Raw genomic sequence first — 14806 nt, 5'->3', positions numbered from 1 at the left:
ACTTTCTTACCTTCTTTCTGCAAAAACTCACTTTGTCAGCCTCTCAGCTACCTCTTTCATTATAAAATATTATACTGAGGCGGTTGGTTAAATGCTGAATTACCACAAAATCACAGTCATGTAGGTGGGTCTAGCATTCTACTTAGTACTGACTTAGCATGATCGCTGCAACCATAACAGACTATAATGCTGCAAAACTGGGAAAACTTATTCATAACAGTCAAAGCCAAATGGCAAGTCCAAGAAAGCACAAAGGTTACAAGCCTGGTTTGAAAGCAGAGAACTAGTACGAAGAATTGCCAAAATATTAGCAATGCAAGAGGATAGTCTTGAATATTTAAAAGATATGATATTATATATATTGAAACAAAATGAAGAACAAAAAAATGTAGTGGTATCAAGTCCAGACACACAATGTGTAATAAAAATATGTTCCCACCTCTCAGATTCAGAATCAAATCAAGGCCCAACAAACAGAATAAAAGATTTCCACTGTGTTTGGATGAGCTGATCAATCTCGCTTACTTCAGTGTGGTTGTTAATATAAGTATCTTCCGTCCCTACTGGCTGTGGAGCACTTTTCCTGGATTCTGCATCTGTGAGTGAAGATCTCCTATTAAAAAAAATGATTAATTATTACTAGTAAATCTCCTGTGACTTTGCTCATGGGTAGTCCAAGGACAGGAGCACAGTTTCTGATGCTTATTGCAGTTCCGTGCTGAGAGCTCAGGTGAAGACTCAATCTCTGTTGCTGCTGCTAATATAGATGCAGTTTGCATGCAACAGGTTATCCACTCAAGTCAGCATTCTTGTACCTCCATGCTCAATGTCATTTTCTAGAAAAAAACTGCTGTGTGCTTCACTGAGGATTGATCCATGCAAAAGTAGGTACATTCACAAATAACAGATAAGACACAGACCAATTCTCTTCACAGACATCATTCACTGTCACTCATTCTTTATAGATAGAATAAGTCAGTCAATCTCACTCTCAAACATAAACTAAGGCCTCACCCTCCAAATCCCTGCCCATGCCTGGCCTGCTATACTGGCATTGATCCAGTGCCCTATCAATTATCATTGGTCAATGACTATAATACACTCGGAGCATAGGTCGATTGAATACCATTACCAAAGAAGATTACTAGAAACCAACAATCCTGTCTGTAAAGAAATTTGGCCCAAATCTCTTTGTGACAATTTTAGACCAATAATTCTTGCCACAACCAGAGGAAACAGCCTTTACATATTCACTCCATCAAAATCCTTTCATAATTTTAAAAGCCTCTATTCAAATATCCTTTTAGCATTGCTGCTCCAGTGGAGACATTTTTATTATAGTCTTTCCTCACAACTATGGTTTCCTAATCTTATCATCCTGGTAAATCTATGCTGTATGCTCCCTGTTTCTTTCATGTCCTTTCAATAACTTCACACAGCACTCCATTAATAACCTAACCAATGTTTTATACAAATTTATTTATTTGTTCATGTACGCTATGCTTCTTTGTATAAACCTAAAAATGCTGTTGGCCTTTATTATGGCATTATCCACCTACACTAATTTTCTGAATGGATGTGGAAATGATGTTTCCTCTTGTGGCAGAATCTAGAACTAGGGGTCACTGTTTAAAAGTAAGTGGTTAGCCATTTAAAACAGATGAGAAGAATTTTTTTCTCCCAGAGGGTTGAGTGTCTTTGCAACTCCTCTTCCTCAAAAAGGCAGTGGAAGCAGTCTTTGAATATTTTTAAGGCAGAGGTAGATAGATTCTTGATAAGCAAGACGGTGAAAGGTTCTCGGGGGTAGGCAGGAATGTGAAGTTGAGGTTACAATCAGATTAGCCATGATCTTGTTGAATGACGGAGCAGGCTCGAGGGGCCTACTCCTGCTCCTAATTCGTATGTATTGAACCCATGGATCTCTATCTATTCACATCTTTCAGCATCTTTCCATTGAGTGTATACTCCAATTCCTTATTTTTTTCCCCAAAGTGTATCATCTCATACTTAGCCATTTTAAATTACATCTTCCACCTGTTTGTCCAATCTGCTAATGTATTTCTTCCTGAAGGCTTTTACTTCCTTGCTACTTGTCAAGCTTCCTACTTTCTTGCCATCAGCAAAATTTTGAGAGATTGTGTTCCCAAAATCATCTGTATTGTATATCAAGAATAGATGTGGACCCAACACGGACTCCTAGTATACACGCTTCCAACCTTCTATCTGAATAGCTGCCACTAACCTTAGCTCTTTGTTCTGGTCAACCAGCTTTTTGTCAATACTAATATAAACAAAATGCGAAAAACTGCAGATGCTGGAAATCTGAAAAAAAATCAGGTAATGCTAGGAATATTCAGGTGAAGCAGCTTCCAGAGAGAAGAAATGAGTTCACTGTGGTTTCCATTGCCTAGGTGGTAACCAAGCTGAGCAGATCCCCCGCCCACTGTAAAACCTACATGGTTTTCTTTCCATTGAAATGGGTGGGCAATCTGCTCTACCGAGTTACCACCTAGGCAGTGAAGTTGAAAATTATGTCCAATGTTTCAGGTGTAGACACTTGTCAGAAATTACAGATGAATCACAGTAAAAAAAGAACAGAACAGATCAAAGGGATGGAAAGACACAAAAATAAAGATTATTACATAATGAAGAAATGGAATGACCTGTAAAATGCTTCAAATGGTAAACAGGAGATGGTTAAATGGCTGAAGTGATATTAACAGGAGACAATACAAAGCATATTTAAGAGAAATGTATGAGGCACAGAGAACATCTGAATAGTTGAAACAGTTCAGGGATGGTAGGAGGAGATAGTTAAGGCAGGTAGAAATAAATGCAAAAAAAAAGTAACAAGGTATATATGCCCCAGCAGCCCAGAAATCTGGGAGAATAGAAAAATAAAAATCAGGGTATAGAGCGCCCAGCCACCACAGTCTGCGTGTATTTAATCCCTCTCCCTTCCATTTGTTCTGTTCCTTTGTAATTTGTAATTTCTACCATGGCGAAGGGTCTATACTTGAAACAATAATGTATCGCTCTCTCTATAGATGCTGATTGACATGCTGAGTGTTTCCAGCATTTTCTGTTATTGTTTCTACAACATGTTCAATGCTACTACATGTCTTATGTTACAAATTGGGTTGGGTTGTGATCACAACAAATTGCAGTTTTTAAATCGGCAGCCCCACATCCCCTATAACCTTAGGTGCCATGAATAAGTGTCAACGTACCACAAGATTGACAATTACTCTTTTACTGAAATTATTTTGTATATTGGAGCTTGCAAAAACTGCTCTCCTCCTGTGCTTTTTGAAAGCTGACATGTTTGACTATTATTCAGGCTAAAACTTTATTATACAGAAATGAAAGAAAAACAGATAATTTGCAATTCTATTTTAAACTGTCACCAAAACAATAAAATATTTAAAATCTTGAGACCATTTCAAAATGTTTTAATTGTGTCTGAAGAATGAACGCACTTCTGTCTCACTACTGTAAGCTACAAAATGGGGAAAGCCAGTGAAATACTTTACAAGCAAGCTTTTGAAATTCAGATCAAAGCAGCCCTTTCATACTAGATAGGTATATTTGAAGACTTTTTTTTCCCCCCCAACAGGCAGATAATTAGAATATTACTTATTTCTATCACTGTAGTCAATTGAGTCTGAACTTGATAGTGCAAGTTGCCACGACATCTGAAATAAAAAGCTGCAGACATTTCAATATCCTAAAAGGTACCAGCCAAACAAACCTGATCTGACTGAATTCTTACTAGAACCAGTTTCATCAACAGAGTTAGGCCACTACCCTTAAAATTAACACCAATCCCCAGACAGTATTTGCATATTTGTCTCATATCCTTCAACAAAGTGATGCTTGACAACACAGCCAACGGGGACATCATCCGACTGCGCCAACCTGCGCACATGCGCAAATGGGCTCCTGCTCTCTGTGCGTGCGCTGCGATCCGCATTACCAGGACCAATTATGACGTCATCGCGTAATTTGTCAGGACTGGTACACGCATGCCCAGATGACGTCATCGCATAACGTGGGATAAACAGCAAGCGGAGAAGCGGGATGTGGGGAAAGCGGTGGGGGGGCGGGGGGGGGAGCCCGAAGACCTTGGTGGTGGCAGGTGCACTCTCCTCCCGCCCCTTCGCACCCTCTTTCCGGTCATTCCTCCCGCCCGCTCTCTTCGACCAGTCCCCACCCCGGCTCTCTCCGGCCATTCCCCCCCGCCCGCTCTCACCGGCCATTCCCACCCCCCGGCTGCCATTTCCGGGCATTCCCCACCACCCCCACCCTCCGCCCGCTCTCTCCAGCCATTCCCCAGCCAGCCGATCTTTCCAGCCATTGTGTACTGCCATGTGTTTACGTTGCCTTCGTGAGATTATTTGAGCAGCGCCATCTTTAGTCCTGGCAGCTGCCTGAACGTCGCTGACTGTGACGTTTTAGTTGAACAGGCTGCATTTGCACATGTGCCAGTGCAGCGCCACCTAGTGGCTACGTTGTCAACAAACACAGCCATCCTTCAAACATTGAAATTATTTTCAGAATGCAACTAATAGAGTTTCATCTTAAAATATTAGTCTATCAAAAATTTCCTATGAAAATATATTTTACGGTTTAAAATAAGGGAGAGCTCTGCTTGCTTCTGTCACAGAACAGTTCCAACATACTTTAGTTAGGCCACACTTAGAATATTGCGTGCAATTCTGGTCGCCACACTACCAGAAGGACATGGAGACTTTGGAGAGGGTACAGAAGAGGTTTACCAGGATGTTGCCTGGCCTGGAGGGCATTAGCTATTAGGAGAGGTTGGAAAAACTCGGATTGTTTTCACTGGAACGACGGAGGTGGAGGGGCGACATGACAGAGGTTTACAAAGTTATAAGCGGCATGGACAGAGTGGATAGTCAGAAGCTTTTCCCAGGGTGGAAGAGTCAGTTACGAGGGAACATAGGTTTACGGTGAGAGGGGAAAAGTTTAGAGGGGATGTGTGAGGCAAGTTCTTTACACAGAGGGTGGTGAGTGCCTGGAACTTGCTGCTGGGGGAGGTGGTGGAAGCAGGTACGATAGGCATCTTGACAAATACATGAATAGGATGGGAATAGAGGGATACGGTCCCCGGAAGTGCAGAAGGTTTTAGTTTAGGCAGGCATCAAGATCAGCGCAGGCTTGGAGGGCCGAATGGCCTGTTCCTGTGCTGTACTGTTCTTTGTACTACTCACTCACTATCTATGCAGCTACTGGTCACCTCCAAAATGCTACCTTAAATCACAAGGTAAATAAATTTGATAGCCTTTCAACCACAATCACCAGATAGGGAAGATTAGATGCAATCTTTCAGCGAACAAACACGCAGGGATCCCGGAAGCAAGGATTAATAGCCACTAAACTTATATCTTAAAAGCAGCAGGTTGGACTTTGAAGAAAAGCAAGAAACAGGATGAAAATAAAAACAGAAAATGGTGGAAATAATCAGGTAGCATCTGTGGAGCGAGAAAAACAGTTTACACTTTCAGGTCAATCAGGTCAATGACCTTTCATCAGAATGGTCATCGGTTATCAACTGGAAACGTTGGGGGAAATTTTATGCTCTCCCTCATGGCAGGTTTGGACACAGGGAGAGCATATAATCAGGAGGGATAGTGGCCGGGGTGGGGGGGGTATGTTTGGTTAGTCTGCCACTGTTTGTATATTTGGTTAGTCTAGCTAGGAGCGATAATGGAGTCTTCAGTAATTTTAACATTGTCATTTATCACGTTTTAACTATATGCAGCTTTACACAAGTTTGTATATGACTGCTCTGAAGCCATGCTGCTTCTCCCTCCAGTATCTCTCACATGTGATCTCTTATATCTTTATGTTGGGAGGTATTCCTCACAGTCTCAAACATTAACCCTTTCAAACCCTTATACTACATCACCCCCCCAAAAGTCTTTATCCATCCATATATATCTAATATACATTTTTTTTTTATTTTGACATACTACCCCATCTCCCCCCACAAGTCTCTGACATCACAGATTCAATCTGTCAGGAGGCTACCAAACTCTCCGATTGTGCTGTTGTCAGACACTCTTTCTCTGAATTTTTGTTTCTCGACTTGGATGGCCTTCATTGAGGTCTGTAGCATCCAGTGCTTTCTGAATTTTTGGTTCATCCGAATGTATGATCGACTGAAGTATTTGATGAATAGAAATAAGATTTCTCCTGTTTCTTCTTATAGTACCTTCTGAAGTAAGTACTAAATAAGTTCACTGTTGATTCTCATCTCTCTGGACGATTATTCATTCTCTGCCTTGGTCTCGTACCCGTATCTTTACTCTTTCAATCAACTTAGGAAGGTTCCTTGTACAATATTTCCTATTATAATTATAAGCTTGTTGCTTTTGGTAAGACTTTTCTCTGCCTTCAACTCTGATAATCCTGAACTTCTAGCTCTGGAAGTAATTTTTTTGGGTAGGATGGGAAGTTGTGTTCTAAACTTCCTTCCCATCAACAGTTCTGATGGTGATAATCCACACAGCAATGGAGTAGATCTATAGTTTAGGAGTGCTGTTTGAAAATCTTCATTCTTCTTCAACAATGCTTTGATAGTTCTAACTCCTCTCTCAGCTTCACCATTAGATTGTGGATATCTAGGGGAACTTGTAAGATATACAAATCCACAGTTTTCTGCAAAGTGCGTGAAGTAGTCATTTGCAAATTGTGGTCCATTATCGGAAACTATCTGGTCAGGTATACCACGTGTTGCCAACATCTCCTACAACACTTGAATTACTGTACACAAAGACAACTGATACAAACGTTTGACTTCAATCCACCTTGAAAAATAAACTGTCGATGACAATCAGGTAGGATTTTCCATGGAACATAAATAGATCCATTCCCAGACATTCCCACGGACTGCTTGGAAATTGGGTCAATATAAGAGGTTCCCTCTGGTCTGGTCCGTGTATACCTGGCAATTTGAAATCATTTCAAGATATTCTTTCAATATTCCTGGCCACCAGACGGATGAGTTCATGCTCTGCATTACGTGATACCCATGTGGCCCTGATGTATTTTCTCCAATATATCAGTACTGAGTGAGATCGGAATCACCAGCCTCTCGTCATACATCAGCAAATCATCCACAACAGCAAAAGTACCTCCTGTACTCAAGGTAGATTTTCATCACTGTACCACTGGGACACTGCTACGGCCAACCTTGCGTGCAATATTGGCGTATTCGGATTAAAGCCTGGCTCGGTTATAAAATTAAAACCCAATCCGGGCCCGTCCCGACCATAGCCAACCCGAACCCGACCTGGGCCCAAGTCCTTTAATTTTTTTTCACGCCCAACCCGATCCAACCTGACATGAATGTCGCTCATCCGTTCCGGCAGTAGGCTATTCCTGCAGATGGCGTTGTGGGGGATCATGGGTAAGCCTGATCCCATGACGTCCCAGAAGCAGCACTGTCCAGCCTAACCCAAGCCCGAATACTGGACTTGGAATATAGACCCGACTCGAACCCAACACACGTAGTTGGGTCTTGTCGGGTTCGGGTTGGGTAGCCAGGCTTCAATTCGGATGCATTCCTCATCTTGCATCTGAGCATGACTAATTTCTTGCAGCTTTTTTTGAACTCGCCAGCCGTTGTGATGCAGTAAACTGAGAATATGACTCAATTTCATTCATAAAGTTAACATCCTGTTGTGTAGGATGGTCAACAGCAGCTCTGGGCAATGTATCTGTTGTCATTTGTTGCTTGCCCTGTACACATACCGTTCATACGTGAACCTCATTGGCCTCAATGGAATCTCTGGATTCTCAGAGACACCCTCGTGAGTTCCTTTTCATCAAGCAAGGAAACTAGAGATTTGTGGTCTGTCTCTATGCCAACCTTTAAGCAGATAATAGAATGAGAACTTCTCATAAGCCCACGTGACTGCAAGAGCTTCTTTCTCTACGACGACGTACCTTGTCTCAGTCACAGACAATGCTCGTGATGCATAATAAACTGGTCTTCGACATGCATCTGGTTGTTCTTGAATAAGGACTGCCCCTATCCCTGTAGATGAGATGTCTGCTGCAATTGTGGTTGGTAGTGAGGGGTAATATTGCGCTAAGATATCTGGCGAAAGTCAACTTCTCCTTGATCCTTTGAAATGCTTGCTCCTGATGTGTATCCCAACACCATGTTTGAGCTTTCCTTAATAGTTCTCTTAAGGGTTCACTAATTTGCACTAGATTGGGTAAAAATGTTGCCAGCTGATTAACCATTCCAAGGAATCGTTGAAGATCTTGGACAGAGTAGGAAGTGGGAATTCACTAATGGCTCTCAACTTTTGTGGGTCTGCCATTATGCTGTTGCTACTGACAATGTGTCCTAAGAAACAAACAGATGTTTGAAAATTCACACTTTTCATTAAGTGTCAGACCTTCTTATTGTAGACGATTCAAACTACTTTAACCCTCAGGTCACGTTCTTCGATGGATTCACCATACGAACATACAAATGAGGAGCAGGAGTAGGCTACTCGGCCCCTTCAGCCTGCTCAGCCATTCAATAGGTTCATGGCTGAACTGATTACTCCACATTACCAACTAACCCCGAAAACCTTTCACCCCCTTGCTTATCAAAATTCTACCTACCTCTGCCTTAAACATACTCTGCTTCTACTGCCTTTTGAGGAACAGAGTTCCAAAGACTCACGATCCTCAGAGAAAAAAATTTCTCCTCATCTCTGTCTTAAATGGGCGACCCTTTATTTTTAAGCAGTGGCCCCCGGTTCTAGATTCTCCCACAAGGGGAATCATCCTTTCCACATCCAACCTGTCAAGACCCCTCAGGATCTTATATGTTTCAATCAAGTTGCTTCTTACTCTTGTAAATTCCAGTGGATAGAAGCCTAGCCTGTCCAATCTTTCCTCGTAAGATAGCCCGCCCATTCCAGGTATCAGTCTAGTAAACTTCTCTGAATTGCTTCTAATGCATTTACATCCTTCCTTAAATAAAAAAAGAGACCAATACTGTACACAGTACTCCAATGCCATGTATAACTGAAGCATAACCTCCCTACTTTTGTATTCAATTTCCCTTGCAGTAAATGATAACATTCTATTAGCTTTCCTAATTACATGCTGTACCTGCATACTAACCTTTTGCGATTCATGCGCTAGGACACCCAGATCCCTCTGCATCTCAGAGCTCTGCAATCTCGCACCATTTAGATAACATGCTTCTTTGTTATTCTTCCTGCCAAAATGGACAACTTTGCATTTTCCCACATTATACTCCATCTGCCAGATTTTTGCCCACTCACTTAACCTATCTATATCCCTTTATAGCCTCCTTATGTCCTCTTCACAACTTACTTTCCTACCCATCTTTGTGTCACCAGAAAATTTAACAACCATACCTTTGGTCCCTTTATTGAAGTCATTTATATAAAATGTAAAAGGTTGAGGCCCCAGACCTGATCCCTGTGGCACACCACTCGTTACATCTTGCCAACCAGAAAATGACCCATTTATGCCTACTCAGTTTCCTGTTAGCTAGCCAATCTTCTATCCATGCCAATATGCTACCCCCAACACCATGAGCTTTTATTTTTTTGCAATAACCTTTGATGTGGCACCTTATCAAATGCCTTCTGGAAATTTAATTACAATACATTCACTGGTTCCCCATCACCCACAGCACTTGTAATTCCCTCAAACAACTCCAATAAATTGGTTAAACATGATTTCCCTTTCACAAAACCATGTGGACTCTGATTACCTTCAATTTTTCTAAAGGGCCTTGCTGCTATAACTTCTTTAATAATAGGGTCTAACATTTTCCCCAAGACAGATGTTAAGCTAACTGTCCTGTAGTTTCCTGCTTTCTGTCTCACTCCCTTTTTGAAAAAAGGAGTTACATTCGCTATTTTCCACTCTAGCGGAACCTTCCCCGAATCTAGGGAATTTTGGAAAATTAAAACGAACTCAACTATCTCAGTAGCCACTTCTTTTAACACCCTAGGATGTAGTCCATCAGGACTCTAGGACTTGTCAGCCCTCAGCTAAAACAATTTGTTCAGTACCACTTCCCTGGTGATTGTAATTTTCTTGAGTTCCTCCCTCCCTTCGATTTCCTGACTTACAGCTAATTCTGGGATGTTATCTATATGATGATCCTCTATAGTGAAGACTGATGCAAAATACCTGTTCAATTCATATGCCATCTTCCAATTATCCATTATTAATTCCCCAGACTCACTTTCCACAGGATCAATGCTCACTTTGTTAACTCTTTTCTTTTTTAAATATCTATAGAAACCCTTACTATCTGTCTTTATATTTCTAGCCAGCTTTCTCTCGTACTCTAATTTTACCTTCCTTGTCAGTCAATCATTTAGTCAATCTTTGTTGTTTTTTATATTCTGTCCACTCCTCTGACATGCCACCCATCTTTGCGCATCTTTTTCTTTAAGTTTGATACTATCTTTAACTGTTTTAGTTAACCATGGGTGGCAGGTCCCACCCTTGGAATTTTTCTTTCTCATTGAAATATATCTATTCTGTGTGTTCTGAAATATCCCCTTAAATGTCTGCCACTGCATCTCTATTGACCTATCCCTTAACATGATTTGCCAGTTCACTTTAGCTAGCTCTGCTTTCATGCCCTCATAATTGCCCTTATTTAAGTTTAAAATACTGGTCTTGAACCCACTCTTCCCTCCCTCACACTGAATGTAAAATTCAATCATATTATGATCGCTGCTACATAGGGGCATCTTAGCTATGAGGTCATTCATTAATCGTATCTTGTTGCACAATACCAGGTCTAGTATAGCTGCTCTCTGGTTGGCTCCAGAACGTACTGTTCCAAGAAATGATCCCAAAAACATTCTACATACTCATCTCGGTTACCTCTGCCCATCTGATTTTTCCCGTCTATATGTAGGTTAAAATCCACCATGATTATTGCCGTACCTTTCTGACAAGTTAACGTTAGGTGGTCTGTACACCACTCCCACAAGTGACTTCTTGTTTTTATCATTTCTCATCTCTACCCAAACAGCTTCTACATCCTGGTTTCCTGAACTTAGGTCATCCCTCTCTATTGTGCTAATACCATTAACAGAGCCACACCTCCACCTTTTCCTAGCTTCCTGTCCTTCCTAAATGCCATGTATCCTTCAATATTCAGGTCCCAATCCATGTCATCCTGTAGCCATGTCTCTGTAATGGCTATCAGATCGTACTTATTTATTTCTATTTGCACTCTCAGTTCATCTGTTTTGTTTCGAATGCTACGTGCATTCAGATATAGAGCCTTTAGTTGTGTCCTTTCATTATTTTTGTTACCTCGAGCCTTATGTATTGATTTACTCTTAGATTTGTACGCTCTGTCTCTTCCTGTCGCAGTCTATCATTTCCCATATTAATACCTTCCTCTCTTGCCTTGTCTCTACCCCTTGATTTACTATATCTTCCCAAATTTGATCCCTTGTCCCCAATTATTCAGTTTAAAACCTTCCCTACTTCCTTATTTATGTGGCTCGCTAGAAAACCAGCCCCAGCACGGTTCAGGTGTAGGTTGTTCCAACGGTACAGCCACCACTTTCCCCAGTACTGGTGCCAGTGCCCCACGAACCAGAACCCACTTCTACCACACCAGTCTTTGAGCCACGCATTAATTTCTCTAATAAATAAAAACAAGAAATGCTGGAACCACTCAGCAGGTTTGGCAGCATCTGTGGAAAGTGAAGCAGAGTTAACGTTTCGGGTCAGTGACCCTTCTTCGGAACTGACAAATATTAGAAATGTCACAGGTTATAAGCAACTGAAGTGGGGGTGGGGCAAGAGATAACAAAGGAGAAGGTGTAGATTGGACAAGGCCACATAGCTGACCAAAAGGTCATGGAACAAAGGCAAACAATATGTTAATGGTGTGTTGAAAGACAAAGCATTAGTACAGATAAGGTGTTAACGGACTGAAGATTGAACAGCAGCAAGTACAAACATGATAATTTCTCTAATCTTATTTGCCCTATGCCAATTTGCACGTGGCTCAGGTAATAATCCAGAGATTATTACCTTTGAGGTTCTGCTTCTTAATTTAGTGCTAATATTGACTATGCAGAACTTCTTTCCTAGTCCTGCTGTTGTTGGTACCTACATGGACCACGACGACTGGATCCTCCTCCTCCCACTGGAAGTTCCTCTCCAGCCCTGAGCAGATGTCCCAAACCCTGGCACCGGGCAGGCAACACAGCCAGTCTATACTCTCGCTCTTTGCTGCAAAGAAGAGTGTCAATCCCCCTCACTATACTGTCCTCAACTACCACCACATTCCTTTTTTCTCCCTCCACTTGAATGGCTTCCTGCACCATGGTGCCATGGTCAGGTTGCTCATCCACCCTGCAGCTTCCACTCATCCAAACAAGCTGAAAGAACCTTGAACCTGTTGGACAATTGCAAAGGCTGGGGCTCCTGCACTCCAGTCCTCTGGGTCCCCTTACCTGCCTCAGCTGTTCCTGAACACTGGCCAAATCAGAAGACCCTATCCTATGGGGTCTGACCGCCCCCTGGTACAAAGTGTCCAGGTAACTTTCCCCATCCCTGATGTGTCGTAGCTTCTGCAGCTCGGCCTCCAGTTCAATGACGGAGCCGAAGCTCTTCAAGCTGCAAACACTTACTGCAGACATATTTGCCCGAGATCCCACATGCTGCAGCTGTGACACATCACCTGTCCTGTCATTCTTCATGTGTTTCAATTAACTACTCAATTATTTATTTTATTTTCCTTTTTTACATAGTTTATTAAACTTACTACTAGTTATGTTACTATTTTAAACATCAGGATTAGAATAGATCTTAAGCACTTACCAGATACTCACCAAACAGGTAGCTTCTTCCCCAACCAATCACCTACCAGCTTGCCTGTGATGTCACACTTGATTTTCATTGAACGGGCTCGTTCCGCTGAACTGGATCAGATAGGATACAGGATAGCCTCTCCCCGCACTCTTTTTGAAGTGAAGCCTCTCCCGCTCTCTTTTTGAAAATCATGGACTAAGATGTCGTCCATAAAGCACATTACTCCTTTAAAGGCATTGTAGAATGTTCGATATGGTTCTTGGAATATTTCCGGTGCTGATGTTATACTGAATGGTAAATGATTAAAACAAAATCTTCCAAAAAGAGTAATGAAGGTTGTTAATAACCTTGAATTCTTATCCAATGGAACTTGCCAAAAGCCACTATTCATGTCAAGCTTTGTGAACATGGTACTTTTGGATAGTTTTACCAAGCATTTGTCTACTGAAGACATCGGATGAACTTCTCTTGCCAGTCTTATTAAGTGACACAAATGTGAAGACTACCACTAGGTTTAGGAACTGGAACTATTTCCAAACACCACTCTGAAGGTTCAGTGACAGGAGAAATGACTCTCATCCTAGACATCTCTTCTAGCCGATGTTGGATTTGCTTCATTAGTGGGTGCAGTATCTTCCTTGCATGAAAAGACATACAGGTTTAGCAGCTTTTCTCAACGTAATGCCGTATTCAGTCTTGCTAGACCAGTAAATAATTTTGGAAAGTCTTCTTGGAAGGGACCCCTGGATTCTTGTTGCTTAACTTCTTCCACTTTTCTTACAAGATGAAGGTCAATACAAGCTCTTCTACTTGAGATAATTCCTGATTCTGTAGAACATACTGTGTTTCCAGTATCAGCTTTCCCTTGTACTGGAATGTTGCCTTTCCCCGACTTTCAGTTCAGTCCCTCCCGGGCCATGTAACTGGGTTTCTGCTGGTTGCAGGTAATGCGTTGATAACCATGGTTTGTTGTCTGATAGAACAGTTACCAATTTTAAACTAGACATTGCAGCCAGAGTGATATGTCTGTTGACATATATATCTGCAGACCAGAATGCTTGATTAGGGTCAATGATCTCACCAAGGAAGTTTTCTGATTTCACTCCTGATGGAGATTGTTCAATTTCATTAATGTGTCTATGCTTGAAGACTTTTTCTTTCAAACCTGTGGGAGTAGATATTTTACTTTGGCACCTCTTCGCAAAATGGTCTACTTTCTTAAAGTGGAAGCATTCCGCTTTGTTTGCAGGACACTGTTCAAGGCTGTGGGTCTTTTTGGTGCTACAGCGCTGGCAGGGTTTCATGGCGTCTTGCACTCTCCTCTCCTCTCCTCCCCACCCCCACCACCCAGTGCACCTTCTTTCCTGGTCCTTCTTTTACAATCCTGTGCTTAAGGGACTGTACAGTCGCTGGAGATTGCCTGAACCAAGGCCTTTCTTCACCTCTCAGGATTGCTCTGTTCTTTTTCTAGACTCCTGCTTGTCTCACCAGCTGATTTGCTTTGTTAGGGTGAGGTCTTCCTTCGACTGCAATAAATCTCATAGGGATTGATCAGTAATACCTACTACAATTAATTCTGCTTTTAGGTCTCCGTATTCACATCCTTCAGCTAGTCTGTAAAAGGTTATTAATAAAAGCATCAACTGTTTCAGCTGGTTTCTAAACCCTCCTGTTAAATTTTGCCTTTTCCAGAATTTTATTGCTCCTCAGGTTGAAATAGCTATTAAAGGCTTTTAAAACTTCATCCAATTTGTCTGATGTCTCATTAATGCCTTGTCTTGTAATATCATCTGCTATTACTCCTATGGAATAATGTGTTAACTTGCTCTGCTTCAGATTGGCTGTCTAATTTGGAAGCAATTTTGTATCTCAGAAATCTTTTTTGCCAGAGTGACCAATTTTGAGTTTGATTTGGTTCTTCTATGCATCCAAGACTCTCTGG

General features: G+C 41.6%; 1 protein-coding gene across 7 annotated transcripts in view; it reads right to left on the bottom strand.

Annotated features, from left to right (window-relative positions):
• Window positions 1-14806, bottom strand: part of LOC137377667 (BCL-6 corepressor-like protein 1) — a 355666-nt gene that overhangs the window by 142680 nt on the left and 198180 nt on the right. For 5 of the 7 annotated variants that reach the window (XM_068047573.1, XM_068047570.1, XM_068047571.1 and 2 more), the window contains one exon: window positions 526-613. The exons of 1 other annotated variant lie outside the window; for it this stretch is intronic. In XM_068047573.1, coding sequence (XP_067903674.1) covers window positions 526-613 — 88 coding nt within the window. Of the gene's footprint in view, window positions 1-439; window positions 614-14806 lie in introns of those variants that run through there. One more of the 7 variants, XM_068047575.1, reaches the window with a different exon arrangement.

This window comes from Heterodontus francisci, chromosome 15 (assembly GCF_036365525.1).
Source record: "Heterodontus francisci isolate sHetFra1 chromosome 15, sHetFra1.hap1, whole genome shotgun sequence".
NCBI lineage: Eukaryota > Metazoa > Chordata > Chondrichthyes > Heterodontiformes > Heterodontidae > Heterodontus > Heterodontus francisci.
This window is presented reverse-complemented; position numbering and strand designations above follow the sequence as displayed.